This window comes from Eleutherodactylus coqui, chromosome 9 (assembly GCF_035609145.1).
Source record: "Eleutherodactylus coqui strain aEleCoq1 chromosome 9, aEleCoq1.hap1, whole genome shotgun sequence".
Taxonomy (NCBI): domain Eukaryota; kingdom Metazoa; phylum Chordata; class Amphibia; order Anura; family Eleutherodactylidae; genus Eleutherodactylus; species Eleutherodactylus coqui.
The window spans coordinates 176,976,335-176,996,400 of record NC_089845.1 but is presented as its reverse complement, the minus strand read 5'-3'; the positions used below and the strand labels follow the sequence as shown (position 1 = coordinate 176,996,400).

The window sequence follows — 20,066 nt, the reverse complement described above, 5'->3', positions numbered from 1 at the left end:
CGCCGCTGCCGTACCGGCCGCCAAGAGCACCACCACACACCGCCGTACCGCCCGCTAAGTGCACTGCAGCAGCGCACACCAGGAGCGCCCCCGTACACTGCCGTAGCATTCCGCTAAGAGCACTGCAGCAGCGCCCGCCAAGAGCGCCCCCGCACACTGCCGTACCGCCCGCTAGGAGCACTGCAGCAGCGCCCGCCAAGAGCGCCCCCGTACACTGCCGTAGCATTCCGCTAGGAGCACTGCAGCAGCGCCCGCCAAGAGCGCCCCCGCACACTGCCGTACCGCCCGCTAAGTGCACTGCAGCAGCGCCCGCCAAGAGCACCACCACACACCGCCGTAGCGTCCGCTAAGAGCACTGCCGCGCGCATCTGTAGCTGTACACCGTACTTGTTATCTGAGGTCGTGGCTGCGGGGGACGCTGCAGGTGCCCTGAGGTTAGCGCTGTCCAGCCTCCACTAGTTATGTCCCTGACTCTAGTCACCTGTCCACCACGTACCCCCCCCCCCCCCCCCCCCGAATGCGGAGCAACCATTAAAACCATTTATCTTCCTTCTGCAGATGACTTTGCAGATATTATTGAACGTGCCGCGGGAGCCGGAGTGGAGAAGGTAAGAGGCACGGCCCCCCTGGACAGCCGCACTAAATCTTCCTGGAAGTACTTGTAGGGTCTGTGATGTAATAATACTGCCAGGTCGTCACCCAGCTTTCCCTGTCAACCTATCTGGTCCGGGGAAAGCTGAGTGGATCTAGGCTCCTGGAAGTGTATTCCCTGCCAAGCAACTACAACTACACCCAGACAGTATGGAGACCAAAAGGGATAAATCATAGATCATACCGGTCTATGAAGTTGTTTCACATAGTCCTCGGGGGGAGGGGGGGCAGGCTGGTATTAGATGCCACTTCTGGGTCATAGAATCGTAGAGTTGGAAGGGACCTCCAGGGTCATCGGGTCCAACTCCCTGCTCAGTGCAGGATTTACTAAATCATCCCAGACAGATATTTGTCCAGCCTTTGTTTGAACACTTCCATTAAAGGAGAACTCCCCACCTCCTGTGGTAACCTGTTCCACATATTGATCCCCTCACTGTCTAATATCTAATCTGTGTCTCCTCCCTTTCAGTTTCATCCCATTACTTCTAGTCTTTCCTTGTACAGATGAGAATAGGGCTGATCCCTCTGCACTGTGACAGCCCTTCAGGTATTGTGTTTGCCTTTTTGGCTGCTGCATCACATTGTTGACTCATGTTCAGTCTATGATCTATTAGTATACCCAAGTCTTTTTCACATGTGCTGCTGCTTAGCCCAATTCCTCCCATTCTGTATGCGCTTTCCTCATTTTTCTTGCCCAGATGTAGGACTTTGCATTTCTCCTTGTTAAATACCATTCTGTTAGTCGCTGACCACTGTACAAGCTTGTCTAGATCTTTTTGAATCCTCTCTCTTCCCTAGTGTTAGCTATCCCTCCTAGCTTTGAGTTGTCGGCAAATTTGATCAGTTTCCACAATTCCCTCCTCCAGATCATTTATAACAATGTTGACCAACACTGGGCCCAGGACAGAGCCTTGTGGTACCACTTGATACATTCTTCCACTTGGATGTGCAGCCATTTATGACCACTCTTTGAGTACGATCACTCAGCCAGTTGTGAATCCACCTAACAGTTGCCTTGTCAATCCCAGATTTGGTCATTTCATCAATAAGGATGGTATGAGATACTTTGACAAATGCTTTACTAAAGCCAAGATATACTATATCCACTGTATTTCCCTGATCAACCCAGTCGGTGATTCTGTCATTGAAGGAAATTAGATTAGTCTGGCATGACTTGTTTGTTACAAACCCATGCTGGCTCTGGTTAATTACTCCATTCTCATCCAAGTACTTGCATACATGCTGTTTAATAATCTATTCAAAGATCTTTTCCGTCATAGAAGTCAGGCTCACAGGTCTGTAGTTTCATGGATCCGCCTTCTTCCCTTTTTTGAAGATAGGGACAACATTTGCCCTTTTCCAATCTTCTGGGACTTCTCCTGTTCTCCAGGTATTTTCAAAGATTATGGTGAGTGGTTCAGCAATTACCTCGCTGCTTCCTTTAGTATCCTAGGATGTAATTCATCTGGACCTTGAGACTTGGATTCATTTAAGTTACCTAAGTGTTCCCTCACCATCTCTTTGCTTACAGATAGTCTGTGTTCTTGTATCTGTAATGGGAATAAATCATATTCCAGAAGATTTCACTGATCTGCTCCAGATTGGTTATAATGAGATGCTTCATGCATGAATATATGTATTTGAACGGACAGATGTTATCCGTCAGACCCCAATACTCTTCTGATTTATTCAAAGAAAGTACAATACAAATATAATTGACCATGACGCACCAATTACATGCACCCCCAACATCATAACTCACGATTTGCCTAGTATGTAATGACGCTAATGATTAACATGTTTACGCCCCAGGTGTATGTCACTATGTGAACATGTAATTCCTATATACCCAAGTAGCATAGACTTTATTAATATTCCAATCCGAGAGAAGGAATGCAGTGAGATAAGAAGTTCTTCCCCTTGATAGCTAGCGCTGGGAAGATGCTGGGGGGTTTAGCTTCAACATTGTACTTTTACATACCAGGGTATAATATTGAGCTTAACTATTTAACTGCTAGCTATTTCCTATGAAGGTGGATAAAAATCTCCCTTTCTGAAATCCAACCTTGAGGTCTGAGTCTTCTCAGGTCTTCCTCCCCTTGTTATCCAACATCCAAGGATATCATGATCACTGCCTCCTAAGGTCCCGGCCACCCTTACTTCCCCAACCATTCCCTCCCTGTTGGTAAGAATTAGGGCCAAGATAGCAGATCCCCTTGTTTTCTCTTCTACCTTTTGGTAGATAAAGTTGTCACAAGAGCGGATAAGAATCTGTTGGATCCATTACTTTTACCTGAGAGATTCCCAACGAATGTCTGGATCGGTAAAATCTCCCATGATCCCTATGTTGGGCTTCTTTGAGAGCTTGGCCATCTGATGTAGAAAGAGTTCCTCCATATCTTCTGCTTGTCCAGGCGGCCTATAGTAAATGCCTACAATGGTGTCCTTTCTGCTGTTCTCTCCTTGTATTCTTACCCAATCAGTATCAGGTCCATGAAGTCTAGGTCTGTGTATTGGAGAGTGGGGGATGAGATATAAACATACGACACTCCCTTGTACTTGATACCAGGAGCATCCCAGGCATTATAGACAAACGAACGCAATCCAAGCTCCTCAACTGCTGCGGATTAACATGCAGATTGTAGGCGCATCTCAGCAACTGATGGTTTCCTTGTGTCTTATTTAGATGAAATGAGAGTGGTCTAAACAACTGCTACTGGAAGGACCAAATGCGCAAAACTGGAAGAAGCAAACCAGCAAGGCCACACCTAAGCACTCCGCCCAGGTGAAGCAAACCAACAAGGCCACGCCTAAGCACTCCGCCCAGGTGAAGCAAACCAGCAAGGCCACGCCTAAGCACTCCGCCCAGGTGAAGCAAACCAGCAAGGCCACGCCTAAGCACTCCGCCCAGGTGAAGCAAACCAGCAAGGCCACGCCTAAGCACTCCGCCCAGGTGAAGCAAACCAGCAAGGCCACGCCTAAGCACTCCGCCCAGGTGAAGCAAACCAGCAAGGCCACGCCTAAGCACTCCGCCCAGGTGAAGCAGAAGCGGGCGCTGTTCGTACCACGCAAGGCAGCCCCAATCAAAGACTGGAATGGCAAATTATTACAAGAAGAAAATCAAATCAAGCATAGGTGGCGAGAATAGAATATACGGCAGAGCTCTATGCAGGCGATCAGACAGACAACCCGTTGGATCACGTACATCAAGTAAAACAAGAACTGGGCATTCTGAAGGAAGAGGTCACATGGGCCCTGAAACCACTACCACTAACAGGAAAGCTCCGGGGTTAATCACATACCAGCTGAACTGCTCAAACCAGTGTCAGTCAGGATCCTCACCGACCTATGTCAGAAGATCCGGAGCTCCAAATCATGGACCAAATCGCAAACCGGCGCTGAATCATGGAGAAGACCCAGGAGTATTGTCAGGACGTGTACATGTGATTCATCGACTACAGCAAGGCATGTGATTGTGTCAAACATGACAAGCTTTGGAAGTGTCTGAGGCAAATGGGCGTCCCAGAACATACTGAACAGCTTAGAAGGTCGCTTTACAACAACCGAGAAGCAAGAGTCAGGACGGCTTATGGAAACACGGATTGGTTGGGAATCGAGAAAGGCGTACGGCAAGGCTGCACTATATCACCAGTCCATCTGTACGCAGAAACAATCATGAAGCGACGCAACCCGGACAAATCAGAAATCGGAGTCAAAAATGGGTGGCGGAAATGTCACCAACCTCCGATATGCCGATGACACCACCCTGCTGGGGAAAGTGAGAGGGAGCTGGAATACCTTATCTAACGAGTGCAGAAGGAAAGCCAACGCATAGGACTGTACCTCAGGAGCAAAAAGATGAAAGTCATGACCGCGGTGGGCAACGGGACAGGGAGCATAAAGATTAAAAAACGGAGAAGTCGAGTCGGTCCAAGATTTCATATTCTTTGGATCCAAAATCGCAACAGGCAATCTGGACCCGAGATCAAGAGACGGATTACACTTGGTAGGAATGCAATGCAAGGAATGGAAGAGATCTGGGAAAGCAGGGATATTAGCTTAGCAACAAAAACCAGACTGGCTGATGCAATTGACTTTCCCATAATCCCATATGGCTGCGAAAGTTGAATGCTCAGGAAAACACAGAAGGAACGTTGATGCGTTTGACCTCTGGTGCTGGAGGAGAATGCTGCGAATACCGGACCGCCATGACAGCGAACAAGGTAGAGTTAGATCACGTCAAACCCAAAATATCACTAGAGGGCAAAATCATCAAACAGTGACTCTCGTGATGCGCATGAACTAACTGGAAACAGTACTGATGGCAAGGTCAGTGGGAAGAGAAGTTCAGGATGGCGAGATACAACATGTCAATCGCCGAACTAAAAGAAGCGGTGAAAGACAGGAATGCAGGGAGAACATTGATCCATGGAGTGTCCGAAGGTCTGATGCGACTGAACGGACAATCCTCAAACGACTGCACGCCGCTGACCTCACCGCTGGATCGCGGGCTTTTTGCTCAGCGCTGCACCGTCTATGTGTAACCCGGAACGGGGAGCTTTTACACGCAGAGAAAATCCTGCAATCGTTTTCATGCTCCCAAAGTCATCGATTGCCAAGAAGTGAACGAATAGGAAAGGATTTCTAGCATTCCGTCCATCCTGACTGCACACATGGAGGTTGCCCTCTTGACCTTGGGACAGGAAGAGGAGAGTTCTTAAGGTCATTTCCCACCACCATTCTCCAAAGTTCTTCCTGTCCCAACGGGATACAGAGGGACGTTTCCATGTATACTGGAGGAAGCACTTACCGTGGACGTTCGGTCCAGTACCCGCTCAGGAAAGTGGAGGTAGTCTATGGATCGCTGCCCTCAGCAAATCCTACGGCATCCCTGCAGAAGGGCCCGGACTGAGCACCCTGTGGGGTACAAGCTCACTCAGTCTGGATACCCATTCAGGAGAGCAGAGTTGGTCTTCGGATCGCTGCCCCTCTGCAAATGCTTGGCATCCCTGCAGAGAGGTCTGCGTCTAGTGGCGGACGATGCAGGGGCACTGGATGATGGCTCCACTACCCCAGAGAGCCCCCTGCAGGGCTATGAGGGAAGGTTGCAGGTTTGAATCCGTAATGAGCTGTTCCTGTGGGATTACAACTCGGTCTCCTCCTAACGCTATGGACAGCATGGGGGTAGCAGGGACAGTCTACAAACCCTGAGGAGCCCACTTGGTATAATGGTACTCATCTGTTAATGCAAGATGAAACTCCATAGCCGAGGCTTGGGGAAGGCTAATCAGGGTGGAGCTGGAATCCTTGATTGGTAATCTCCACCAGATGCTCAGAGAACCAGTCTCTAACCCCAGCCGGGTCCCTGTAGACCAGCAGACAAGGACCCGTATTCATGAGCACCCGGAGGGAATGTGGCACTATACCTTAGCTAGATTAGAGCGCATGTCTAGTAAACAGGCGATCCTGAGTTCAGCTCAGCAGTTCCTTCGCTCTATACGGAAAGGGAATATAATATATAAAGATTCGGCCGGTAGAACTGATGTCTGTGATACTAGAGTCACAGGGGCAAGGACGAAACGAAATCCAACAGCTGAAGCAGAAAGGAGCAACTTTGTAAAAGCCTGGCTAACTTCCATAGAGTTTAAAACTTTGAACTCCTGGAGTGAAGTGCCTAAAATTGATTTACAAGCGACCACCAAATCGAGTGAGACGGCATGTAGTCTCCCAGAAACTCTTCTAGTAGCCACCTCGGTAGCACGCTCAATGTGCCTGTGGCTCTCATAGCTAGGAAACCATCTGAAGTTGGCAGGTGCCACGGCAGAGCCATACACTTTCAGCCAAGTAAACACCCGGTGTGAGAACTCTGCAAGGCGGGCCCTATGGCCTAAAGCACCGCCTCAAAAATAAGCTATGCTCCATTCCCGTTTCGGGGGAAAAAAAATTAAAAATCGTATTTTGAAAAAAGCGCAGGCAAGGGCAAAATGGGTAGACGAACCTACCCAAAAGATGACTAGTGTAATGGCCTCTCTTTGCCCCAGATCCAGGATCCAAAATATAATTTTTGCTTTTTCCCCTAAAAGGGTTAGAGTTATGCCAGATCCAGTCCCCTCGTCTCCGAGAGAGATAGGAGCAGGGCGTTCGGACTGAACACAGTGGAGCGGTTATCCAGTTCCTTCAGTGAAACGGTTGTTTTTTATTACTTGTCTTTGCCTGTGCTGCTAACCTAACGGTTCCTTTTGAACCACACTTAAAGTCCCTTAATCGGTAAATTTCTGAATTTAGTCTAAATGAAGACTTAGGTCTACTATTCCCCGGGTTAAGGAGGGCAGCGTCATTTGCACGTTGAACTCGGACGCACACTACATATTCCAATCCACCCGGCGTGCCAAAAAAGGTGCTTGACGATAGCCTCGTCATGCGACTAGATTATCTCTTTCTCCTAAAGTGGTGCCGACGTTCCACATGGAACAGGGAATAATCTGCCTTCGGTCAGGAGTTTACCATGACGGCTCTGGCACAGCTTGGACCTCGGACTGGCAGTCTGGACCTATTCGCAGCTCTCATAGACCTTTAGGAAATCAGATAACTTATTCCTTTAACTTCAGGGTCAGAAAAAAGAAAAAGCAGCATCTAAAGATCCCATCGCTGGATGGATTAAAACCTCAATTCAGGAGGCCTATAAAGCCAGAGATCTGCGCCTCTCGGAGGGGTTAGGAGCTACAAGGCGCCTCGCCTCCTCGTGGGCGAAAGGTGGCGAAGCTCCCCAGAGCAGATCTGTAAGGCCACACCGTGGGGTAGCGTCCATACACGTTCTAAGCATTATCGATCGGACTTCCATACTAGTAGGGAGCTGGCATTCAGGTGTAGGGTCCTCCAGGCCATGGCGCTCTCCAGGCCTCAGTGATCTGGTATTACCTCCATACTAGTGGGGAGCTGGCCTTCGGGTGGAGGGTCCTCCAGGCCATGGCGCTCCCCAGGCCTCAGTGATCTGGTATTACCTCCATACTAGTGGGGAGCTGGCCTTCGGGTGTAGGGTCCTCCAGGCCATGGCGCTCTCCAGGCCTCAGTGATCTGGTATTACCTCCATACTAGTGGGGAGCTGGCCTTCGGGTGGAGGGTCCTCCAGGCCGTGCCCCATCCTTGGCCTCGGTGATCTGGTATTACCTCCATGTGTGCCGCCATGAATAATTCCTAATTTTTGCATTTACACAGGACAATTATCACTCATTTTAGTTAATTTGAAATTTTTTAGCAGTAATCGTCCCGTGTAAATGTCCCTTTAGAAAGAGCTTGTCCCAGGCACAGGTGGCAGATAACAGAGAATAGTGATAATCTACCAGTACAATTTCATCTCAAGATTAATAAAGTCCTTTAAATATTGTTGAATTAAAGTATTAAATATTTCAAAACTTCTTTTCGCATACATCACATAAAGCATGAGCACCAGCCCCCCGAAAACCGGGTTTAACAGACCCCCTGCATGGTGACCGCCATCCGAAGCGAGGTTACGCTGCAGGAATTACCTTTTTGGGTTGTCCTATTTCCAAGAAAAATTGAACAAAAAGCAATCTGTCGTCTGGCAGAAAAGAGCCTCGTTCCGCCCGTCAACGGAAAACTAAATTAGTTGCGGCGGTCAGAAGATGGCGGCAGAAAATAATAACTTTTAAAAAGGGTATTTTATTTTTTAATTCGTACAACATCTAAAACTAAATCTGACAATCGTAGGGACCCGAAAGTAAAGGCAGCGGACGCCGTGTCCTCCATCATGGCCACATCGGGCTGCTCCTCCATCATGGCCACATCGGGCTGCTCCTCCATCATGGCCACATCGGGCTGCTCCTCCATCATGGCCACATCGGGCTGCTCCTCCATCATGGCCACATCGGGCTGCTCCTCCATCATGGCCACATCGGGCTGCTCCTCCATCATGGCCACATCGGGCTGCTCCTCCATCATGGCCACATCGGGCTGCTCCTCCATCATGGCCACATCGGGCTGCTCCTCCATCATGGCCACATCGGGCTGCTCCTCCATCTCCCTGTAGACCTTTTTACGGTTCTCCAGCACGTTGTATACAGTTCATTCTCGCGGCGGCACCGGACAACAATGAAAAATATTTTTTAAAGTGGGGATAAAAAAAAATTAAAAAGGTGAAATAAGTTAATATTTTTATCTTCTGCAGTTTATGATCACCGGAGGAAACCTTCCTGAGAGCAGAGAGGCGGCAGCAATGACGCGGACCAACGGTAATCCCCCCTGTAGATGGTGGCGCCGGCGGTGACCGCATCTCACGGTCTGCATACATAGATTGGCCGTCGTCTTCCCTCACGCTCACAGTAGTAGAATTGCACCATGATGCTCAGATGACCTAAGGGCACTCACGGTAATCGCGGTATAACGCTCCTGTTCATTTCAGTGCAGTCTCGCAATCATGGTCGATTTTGGAGCGCTGTCTGCTGTATTTACTGCGTTTAGTGCTAAAAGCCGCTGTCAGAGGCAGGAACTTGTCTGAACACTGCGGCGCTGTGCGTAGAGCGGGTGAGAGCGGCCTTAATGGTCACACCTAAAGAACACTGCGGCGCTGTGCGTAGAGCGGGTGAGAGCGGCCTTAATGGTCACACCTAAGGAACACTGCGGCGCCGTGCGTAGAGCGGGTGAGAGCGGCCTTAATGGTCACACCTAAAGAACACTGCGGCGCTGTGCGTAGAGCGGGTGAGAGCGGCCTTAATGGTCACACCTAAGGAACACTGCGGCGCTGTGCGTAGAGCGGGTGAGAGCGGCCTTAATGGTCACACCTAAGGAACACTGCGGCGCTGTGCGTAGAGTGGGTGAGAGCGGCCTTAATGGTCACACCTAAAGAACACTGCGGCGCTGTGCTTAGAGCGGGTGAGAGCGGCCTTAATGGTCACACCTAAAGAACACTGCGGCGCTGTGCGTAGACCGTGTGAGAGCGGCCTTAATGGTCACACCTAAAGAACACTGCGGCGCTGTGCGTAGACCGTGTGAGAGCGGCCTTAATGGTCACACCTAAAGAACACTGCGGCGCTGTGCGTAGAGCGGGTGAGAGCGGCCTTAATGGTCACACCTAAAGAACACTGCGGCGCTGTGCGTAGAGCGGGTGAGAGCGGCCTTAATGGTCACACCTAAAGAACACTGCGGCGCTGTGCATAGAGCGGGTGAGAGCGGCCTTAATGGTCACACCTAAGGAACACTGTGGCGCTGTGCGTAGAGCGGGTGAGAGCGGCCTTAATGGTCACAGCTAAGGAACACTGCGGCGCCGTGCGTAGAGCGGGTGAGAGCGGCCTTAATGGTCACACCTAAAGAACACTGCGGCGCTGTGCGTAGAGCGGGTGAGAGCGGCCTTAATAGTCACACCTAAGGAACACTGCGGCGCCGTGCGTAGAGCGGGTGAGAGCGGCCTTAAAGGGGTTGTCTCGCGGCAGCAAGTGGGTCTATACACTTCTGTATGGCCATATTAATGCACTTTGTAATATACATCGTGCATTAAATATGAGCCATACAGAAGTTATTCACTTACCTGCTCCGTTGCTGGCGTCCCCGTTGCCATGGTTCCGTCTAACTTCGGTGTCTTCTTGCTTTTTTAGACGCGCTTGCGCAGATGGATCTTCTCCCTTCGGCTGGTCTTGGAAGCATCGGCGTTTTGGCTCCGCCCCCTTTTCGCGTCATCGCGTAGCTCCGCCCCCGTCATGTGCCGATTCCAGCCAATCAGGAGGCTGGAACCGGCACACGTCATGGGGCGGAGCTACGCGATGATGCGTACAAGGGGGCGGAGCCAAAACGCCGATGCTTCCAAGACCAGCCGAAGGGAGAAGATGCATCTGCGCAAGCGCGTCTAAAAAAGCAAGAAGACACCGAAGTTAGACGGAACCATGGCAACGGGGACGCCAGCAACGGAGCAGGTAAGTGAATAACTTCTGTATGGCTCATATTTAATGCACGATGTATATTACAAAGTGCATTAATATGGCCATACAGAAGTGTATACCCCCACTTGATTTCGCGAGACAACCCCTTTAATGGTCACATCTAAGGAACACTGCGGCGCTGTGCGTAGACCGGGTGAGAGCGGCCTTAATGGTCACACCTAAAGAACACTGCGGCGCTATGCGTAGAGCGGGTGAGAGCGGCCTTAATGGTCACACCTAAAGAACACTGCGGCGCTGTGCGTAGAGCGGGTGAGAGCGGCCTTAATGGTCACACCTAAAGAACACTGCAGCGCTGTGCGTAGAGCGGGTGAGAGCGGCCTTAATGGTCACACCTAAGGAACACTGCGGCGCTGTGCGTAGACCGTGTGAGAGCGGCCTTAATGGTCAAACCTAAAGAACACTGCGGCGCTGTGCGTAGAGCGGGTGAGAGCGGCCTTAATGGTCACACCTAAAGAACACTGCAGCGCTGTGCGTAGAGCGGGTGAGAGCGGCCTTAATGGTCACACCTAAGGAACACTGCGGCGCTGTGCGTAGACCGTGTGAGAGCGGCCTTAATGGTCACACCTAAAGAACACTGCGGCGCTGTGCATAGAGCGGGTGAGAGCGGCCTTAATGGTCACACCTAAGGAACACGGCGGCGCTGTGCGTAGAGCGGGTGAGAGCGGCCTTAATGGTCACACCTAAGGAACACTGCGGCGCTGTGCGTAGACCGTGTGAGAGCGGCCTTAATGGTCACACCTAAAGAACACTGCGGCGCTGTGCATAGAGCGGGTGAGAGCGGCCTTAATGGTCACACCTAAGGAACACGGCGGCGCTGTGCGTAGAGCGGGTGAGAGCGGCCTTAATGGTCACACCTAAAGAACACTGCGGCGCTGTGCGTAGAGCGGGTGAGAGCGGCCTTAATGGTCACACCTAAAGAACACTGCGGCGCTGTGCGTAGACCGTGTGAGAGCGGCCTTAATGGTCACACCTAAGGAACACTGCGGCGCCGTGCGTAGAGCGGGTGAGAGCGGCCTTAATGGTCACACCTAAGGAACACTGTGGCGCTGTGCGTAGAGCGGGTGAGAGCGGCCTTAATGGTCACAGCTAAGGAACACTGCGGCGCCGTGCGTAGAGCGGGTGAGAGCGGCCTTAATGGTCACACCTAAAGAACACTGCGGCGCTGTGCGTAGAGCGGGTGAGAGCGGCCTTAATGGTCACACCTAAGGAACACTGCGGCGCCGTGCGTAGAGCGGGTGAGAGCGGCCTTAATGGTCACATCTAAGGAACACTGCGGCGCTGTGCGTAGACCGGGTGAGAGCGGCCTTAATGGTCACACCTAAAGAACACTGCGGCGCTATGCGTAGAGCGGCCTTAATGGTCACACCTAAAGAACACTGCGGCGCTGTGCGTAGAGCGGGTGAGAGCGGCCTTAATGGTCACACCTAAAGAACACTGCAGCGCTGTGCGTAGAGCGGGTGAGAGCGGCCTTAATGGTCACACCTAAGGAACACTGCGGCGCTGTGCGTAGACCGTGTGAGAGCGGCCTTAATGGTCACACCTAAAGAACACTGCGGCGCTGTGCGTAGAGCGGGTGAGAGCGGCCTTAATGGTCACACCTAAAGAACACTGCAGCGCTGTGCGTAGAGCGGGTGAGAGCGGCCTTAATGGTCACACCTAAGGAACACTGCGGCGCTGTGCGTAGACCGTGTGAGAGCGGCCTTAATGGTCACACCTAAAGAACACTGCGGCGCTGTGCATAGAGCGGGTGAGAGCGGCCTTAATGGTCACACCTAAGGAACACGGCGGCGCTGTGCGTAGAGCGGGTGAGAGCGGCCTTAATGGTCACACCTAAGGAACACTGCGGCGCTGTGCGTAGACCGTGTGAGAGCGGCCTTAATGGTCACACCTAAAGAACACTGCGGCGCTGTGCATAGAGCGGGTGAGAGCGGCCTTAATGGTCACACCTAAGGAACACGGCGGCGCTGTGCGTAGAGCGGGTGAGAGCGGCCTTAATGGTCACACCTAAAGAACACTGCGGCGCTGTGCGTAGAGCGGGTGAGAGCGGCCTTAATGGTCACACCTAAGGAACACTGCGGCGCCGTGCGTAGAGCGGGTGAGAGCGGCCTTAATGGTCACACCTAAGGAACACTGCGGCGCTGTGCGTAGACCGTGTGAGAGCGGCCTTAATGGTCACACCTAAGGAACACTGCGGCGCCGTGCGTAGAGCGGGTGAGAGCGGCCTTAATGGTCACACCTAAAGAACACTGCGGCGCTGTGCGTAGAGCGGGTGAGAGCGGCCTTAATGGTCACACCTAAAGAACACTGCGGCACTGTGCGTAGAGCGGGTGAGAGCGGCCTTAATGGTCACACCTAAGGAACACTGCGGCGCCGTGCGTAGAGCGGGTGAGAGCGGCCTTAATGGTCACACCTAAAGAACACTGCGGCGCTGTGCGTAGACCGTGTGAGAGCGGCCTTAATGGTCACACCTAAAGAACACTGCGGCGCTGTGCGTAGAGCGGGTGAGAGCGGCCTTAATGGTCACACCTAAGGAACACTGCGGCGCTGTGCGTAGACCGTGTGAGAGCGGCCTTAATGGTCACACCTAAAGAACACTGCGGCGCTGTGCGTAGACCGTGTGAGAGCGGCCTTAATGGTCACACCTAAAGAACACTGCGGCGCTGTGCGTAGACCGTGTGAGAGCGGCCTTAATGGTCACACCTAAAGAACACTGCGGCGCTGTGCGTAGACCGTGTGAGAGCGGCCTTAATGGTCACACCTAAAGAACACTGCGGCGCTGTGCGTAGAGCGGGTGAGAGAGCGGCCTTAATGGTCACACCTAAAGAACACTGCGGCGCTGTGCGTAGAGCGGGTGGGAGCAGCCTTAATGGTCACACCTAAAGAACACTGCGGCGCAGTGCGTAGAGCGGGTGAGAGCGGCCTTAATGGTCACACCTAAAGAACACTGCGGCGCTATGCGTAGAGCGGGTGAGAGCGGCCTTAATGGTCACACCTAAAGAACACTGCGGCGCTGTGCGTAGAGCGGGTGAGAGCGGCCTTAATGGTCACACCTAAAGAACACTGCGGCGCTGTGCGTAGAGCGGGTGAGAGCGGCCTTAATGGACACACCTAAAGAACACTGCGGCGCTGTGCGTAGAGCGGGTGAGAGCGGCCTTAATGGTCACACCTAAAGAACACTGCGGCGCTGTGCGTAGAGCGGGTGAGAGCGGCCTTAATGGTCACACCTAAAGAACACTGCGGCGCTGTGCGTAGAGCGGGTGAGAGCGGCCTTAATGGTCACACCTAAGGAACACTGCGGCGCTGTGCGTAGAGCGGGTGAGAGCGGCCTTAATGGTCACACCTAAAGAACACTGCGGCGCTGTGCGTAGAGCGGGTGAGAGCGGCCTTAATGGTCACACCTAAAGAACACTGCGGCACTGTGCGTAGAGCGGGTGAGAGCGGCCTTAATGGTCACACCTAAAGAACACTGCGGCGCTGTGCGTAGAGCGGGTGAGAGCGGCCTTAATGGTCACACCTAAAGAACACTGCGGCGCTGTGCGTAGAGCGGGTGAGAGCGGCCTTAATGGTCACACCTAAAGAACACTGCGGCGCTGTGCGTAGAGCGGGTGAGAGCGGCCTTAATGGTCACACCTAAAGAACACTGCGGCGCTGTGCGTAGAGTGTGTGAGAGCGGCCTTAATGGTCACACCTAAGGAACACTGCGGCGCTGTGCGTAGAGCGGGTGAGAGCGGCCTTAATGGTCACACCTAAAGAACACTGCGGCGCTATGCGTAGAGCGGGTGAGAGCGGCCTTAATGGTCACACCTAAGGAACACGGCGGCGCTGTGCGTAGAGCGGGTGAGAGCGGCCTTAATGGTCACACCTAAAGAACACTGCGGCGCTGTGCGTAGAGCGGGTGAGAGCGGCCTTAATGGTCACACCTAAAGAACACTGCGGCGCTGTGCGTAGAGCGGGTGAGAGCGGCCTTAATGGTCACACCTAAAGAACACTGCGGCGCTGTGCGTAGAGCGGGTGAGAGCGGCCTTAATGGTCACACCTAAAGAACACTGCGGCGCTGTGCGTAGACCGGGTGAGAGCGGCCTTAATGGTCACACCTAAGGAACACTGCGGCGCTGTGCGTAGACCGTGTGAGAGCGGCCTTAATGGTCACACCTAAAGAACACTGCGGCGCTGTGCGTAGAGCGGGTGAGAGCGGCCTTAATGGTCACACCTAAAGAACACTGCGGCGCTGTGCGTAGAGCGGCCTCAATGGTCACACCGTTGGTGCGGATCCAAAGCCCTCACCGGAGGGTGTGAAATGTGCTGGCGATCCGCCTCAAAATCCGTGCCAAGTGCTGCAGATTGACCGCAGAAAAAACACAGTAAATCCACCAAGAACGTCCTTCCAGCGTCCGCACACCTCTGTCTAGTCACATGTCTGAGGTATACACTGAGGCGAGAACATCCAACACACAGACCTATAGGGCCATACATCGCCCGTAGGCTCCCATATGCTTGGCGTAACATACTGTACTAAGCCATATAGCTGAAAAGGTGTATCAGTGTAAAGCAGCCGCATAGATGCCAATAGGGTCTGAGACCCAGGAGATATATTGTGCATATGGACGAGGATATTTCCCCATACAGACACGGCAAACACAGTTCTTAATTGACCCGTACACACAGATACATACAGCCTATATCTTACTCCAGAGCTGCACTCATTATTCTGCTGGTGGATTCACTGTGTTCATACATTACTTATCCTGTACTGCTCTTGAGTTACATCCTGTATTATACTCCAGAGCTGTGCTCACTATTCTGCTGGTGGAGTCACTGTGTACATACATTACTTATCCTGTACTGCTCTTGAGTTACATCCTGTATTATACTCCAGAGCTGCACTCACTATTCTGCTGGTGGAGTCACTGTGCACATACATTACTTATCCTGTACTGCTCCTGAGTTACATCCTGTATTATACCCCAGAGCTGTGCTCACTATTCTGCTGGTGGAGTCACTGTGTACATACATTACTTATCCTGTACTGCTCCTGAGTTACATCCTGTATTGTACTCCAGAGCTGCACTCACTATTCTGCTGGTGGAGTCACTGTGTACATACATTACTTATCCTGTACTGATCCTGAGTTACATCCTGTATTATACCCCAGAGCTGCACTCACTATTCTGCTGGTGGAGTCACTATGCACATACATTACTTATCCTGTACTGATCCTGAGTTACATCCTGTATTATACCCCACAGCTGCACTCACTATTCTGCTGGTGGAGTCACTGTGTACATACATTACTTATCCTGTACTGACCCCGAGTTACATCCTGTATTATACCCCAGAGCTGCACTCACTATTCTGCCGGTGGAGTCACTGTGTACATACATTACTTATCCTGTACTGCTCCTGAGTTACATCCTGTATTATACCCCAGAGCTGTGCTCACTATTCTGCTGCTGGTGGAGTCACTGTGTACATACATTACTTATCCTGTACTGATCCTGAGTTACATCCTGTATTATACCCCAGAGCTGCACTCACTATTCTGCTGGTGGAGTCACTGTGTACATACATTACTTATCCTGCACTGCTCCTGAGTTACATCCTGTATTATAGCCCAGAGCTGCACTCACTATTCTGCTGGTGGAGTCACTGTGTACATACATTACTTATCCTGTACTGACCCTGAGTTACATCCTGTATTATAATCCTGAGCTGCACTCACTATTCTGCTGGTGGAGTCACTGTGTACATACATTACTTATCCTGTACTGCTCCTGAGTTACATCCTGTATTATACTCCAGAGCTGCACTCACTATTCTGCTGGTGGAGTCACTGTGTACATACATTACTTATCCTGTACTGATCCTCAGTTACATCCTGTATTATACCCCAGAGCTGCACTCACTATTCTGCTGGTGGAGTCACTGTGTACATACATAACTTATCCCGTACTGACCCTGAGTTACATCCTGTATTATACCCAAGAGCTGCACTCACTGTTCTGCTGCTGGTGGAGTCACTGTGTACATACATTACTTATCCTGTACTGCTCCTGAGTTACATCCTGTATTATACCCCAGAGCTGCACTCACTATTCTGCTGGTGGAGTCACTGTGCACATATATTACTTATCCTGTACTGATCCTGAGTTACATCCTGTATTATACTGCAGAGCTGCACTCACTATTCTGCTGGTGGAGTCACTGTGTACATACATTACTTATCCTGTACTGACCCTGAGTTACATCCTGTATTACACTCCAGAGCTGCACTCACTATTCTGCTGGTGGAGTCACTGTGTACATACATTACTTATCCTGTACTGACCCTGAGTTACATCCTGTATTACACTCCAGAGCTGCACTCACTATTCTGCTGGTGGAGTCACTGTATACATACATTACTTATCCTGTATCATACCCCAGAGCTGCACTCACTATTCTGCTGGTGGACCTCTGTATGTATTTTGATGATTCCCTTCAGGCTCTGTGGACGTGACTAGTTCCCTGTGTTCTAGCGGTGACCTTACAGGCCGCGGCTGAGGAATGTAGGGTAGTCACGATCGCCATAAGACCAGCACAATGGCTGTAGAACCTAACAATATGCAGCCAGCCGACTCTCACTGTAAAGTAAGTTAACGTCCCGTTGGTGAGGGGGACACAAAAACATTTCACTGGAAAAGAGCCAAAAATGCAATCCCTGATCCGGTGCCGAGGCGGCACAATGGCCGTAGGGTCGGCGCTGTTGTGAGATGGTCTAGGTTCTGCCGGACGCGGTGAGGCCTTGCCGTCGGCCCATCAGCTTATGCGTCTTGGCCAAAATGCTAACTAACACCCGCATAATATTAGTGCGGTTTGCTATAGACTTCTGGGGGAACCCAAGATGGCAGCCAGTGCGGCCCACTGGTGGGTGACGGGGCAGCCCACTGCCATGTCCGTGTGAGCTGTAATCCTGTACGGTGGGACGCTATCGTTCACAGTGCAGATTTAGTTGCATGCAGTCGCTCCCCCCCAATCTGGGCTGGGATGAGTGGGGGGCTTCATATTAGTCTGCAGTGGACAGTTTAGCTCCACTGGTTTTATAGTCTGGCTTGCTGCATTGTTAGGTTCTACGGCCATTGTGCCCCCTTAGCGGCGATCGTGCCTACCCTACAGCCATTGTGCCCCCTTAGCGGCGATCGTGCCTACCCTACGGCCATTGTGCCCCCTTAGCGGTGATTGTGCCTACCCTACGGCCATTGTGCCCCCTTAGCGGCGATCGTGCCTACCCTACGGCCATTGTGCCCCCTTAGCGGCGATCGTGCCTACCCTACGGCCATTGTGCCCCCTTAGCGGCGATTGTGCCTACCCTACGGCCATTGTGCCCCCTTAGCGGCGATTGTGCCTACCCTACGGCCATTGTGCCCCCTTAGTGGCGATCGTGCCTACCCTACGGCCATTGTGCCCCCTTAGCGGCGATCGTGCCTACCCTACGGCCATTGTGCCCCCTTAGCGGCGATTGTGCCTACCCTACGGCCATTGTGCCCCCTTAGCGGCGATTGTGCCTACCCTACGGCCATTGTGCCCCCTTAGCGGCGATCGTGCCTACCCTATGGCCATTGTGCCCCCTTAGCGGCGATCGTGCCTGCTCTGCACTGTATAAGGTATTACATTTTTGGCTCTTTTCCAGTACAATATGTTTGTGCCCCCCCTGACCTCTGTGTTTTTGGCAGGTCAGTTCTTCAGCACGGTCGGCTGCCATCCCACGCGGTGCGGAGAGTTTGAGGCTGGAGATCCGGAGCGGTACTTGTCGGACCTGCAGCAGCTGATCGCTGATAATAAAGGGCGGGTGGTGGCGGTCGGAGAGTGCGGCCTGGGTGAGTGCGGCCTGGGTGAGTGCGGCCTGGGTGAGTGCGGCCTGGGTGAGTGCGGCCTGGGTGAGTGCGGCCTGGGTGAGTGCGGCCTGGGTGAGTGCGGCCTGGGTGAGTGCGGCCTGGGTGAGTGCGGCCTGGGTGAGTGCGGCCTGGGTGAGTGCGGCCTGGGTGAGTGCGGCCTGGGTGAGTGCGGCCTGGGTGAGTGCGGCCTGGGTGAGTGCTGCGCTGCCCTGCGCTCCTTTATACACAAGTGGAAGACGTGAGACGCAGCGGCTTTCTTTATCTCCTTTCAGACTTTGACAGACTGCAGTTTTGCCCGAAGGAAACACAACTCAAGTAAGAAAACTTCTCTGATTCTTCCTGCGGGATCAAAAAAAGTTAGGTATTAGTATCCGGCCGCGCTGGCGGGGGTGCGTGGCGGGGCGGCCGCTGGCGGGGGTGCGTGGCGGGGCGGCCGCTGGCGGGGGTGCGTGGCGGGGCGGCCGCTGGCGGGGGTGCGTGGCGGCTGCTGGCGGGGGTGCGTGGTGGGGCGGCCGCTGGCGGGGGTGCGTGGCGGGGCGGCCGCTGGCGGGGGTGCGTGGCGGGGCGGCCGCTGGCGGGGGTGCGTGGCGGGGCGGCCGCTGGCGGGGGTGCGTGGCGGGGCGGCCGCTGGCGGGGGCGCGTGGCGGGGCGGCCGCTGGCGGGGGCGCGTGGCGGCCGCTGGCGGGGGCGCGTGGCGGGGCGGCCGCTGGCGGGGGCGCGTGGCTGGGCGGCCGCTGGCGGGGGGCGCGTGGCGGGGCTGGCGGGGGCGCGTGGCGGGGCGGCCGCTGGCGGGGGGCGCGTGGCGGGGCTGCCGCTGGCGGGGGGCGCGTGGCGGGGGCGCGTGGCGGGGCGGCCGCTGGCGGGGGCGCGTGGCTGGGCGGCCGCTGGCGGGGGCGCGTGGCTGGGCGGCCGCTGGCGGGGGCGCGTGGCGGGGCGGCCGTGCCAGCGGGGCTGCGTGGCGGAGCAGGCGGCTGATTGCTTTGTGCTTCAACATTGCAGACACAGTTTAAATCGGTTCGTTAGGATAGGCAAATCCTCCCCAAAATTGGGCACCGTCCTGCAGGATTTGTGCCGGTCGGGGCTTCAGGTGACAGTGGCCAAGAGTGCCATCATGGTGGCGGCTGGTATTGGACATTAGACGTGGTCTCTCCTGCCGACCTGGCAGCAGTGCCTGCTGTTGACTCTCTTCTCCCTTCTCTGCAGGTACTTTGAGCAGCAGTTCTCTCTGGCCGAGACGTCTCGGCTCCCCATGTTCCTGCACTGTCGGAACGCACACAAGGAGTTCTTCGGTAGGTCTGTGAGTCTCGTAGAGGGCTGTAGAGCTCTGCCGCCGCCATCTACCCCCATTTCTCATGCTCCCCTTGCTCCGCTCACATGGGCTCTTCCCTAGTCCATCACTTATTGACAGTAAGCCGTAGGGACCACCCACTTGACACGTTATCAGTGCAGTTCTAAGTAGAGTTCGTTCAGGCGAAGGAAGGGAAGTATGAAGAATACGTCTTCAGGGCCACAGAGCAATTAATGCACCCAGCCTGCTGACTACACCATAACCGAAAAGGGTGCCCTCTAGTGTTCCTGGAGTGACCGGTGGGGA

General features: G+C 53.3%; 1 protein-coding gene across 4 annotated transcripts in view; it reads left to right on the top strand.

The window, feature by feature from the left end:
• TATDN1 (TatD DNase domain containing 1) overlaps positions 1–20,066 on the top strand; it is a 58,609-nt gene that overhangs the window by 1,125 nt on the left and 37,418 nt on the right. The window contains exons 3-7 of one of the 4 annotated variants that reach the window (XM_066578816.1): positions 559–608; positions 8,837–8,900; positions 18,311–18,454; positions 18,745–18,787; positions 19,676–19,761. In XM_066578816.1, coding sequence (XP_066434913.1) covers positions 559–608; positions 8,837–8,900; positions 18,311–18,454; positions 18,745–18,787; positions 19,676–19,761 — 387 coding nt within the window. Of the gene's footprint in view, positions 1–558; positions 609–8,836; positions 8,901–18,310; positions 18,455–18,645; positions 18,665–18,744; positions 18,788–18,807; positions 18,829–19,675; positions 19,762–20,066 lie in introns of those variants that run through there. The other 3 variants (XM_066578817.1, XM_066578818.1, XM_066578819.1) reach the window with 3 other exon arrangements.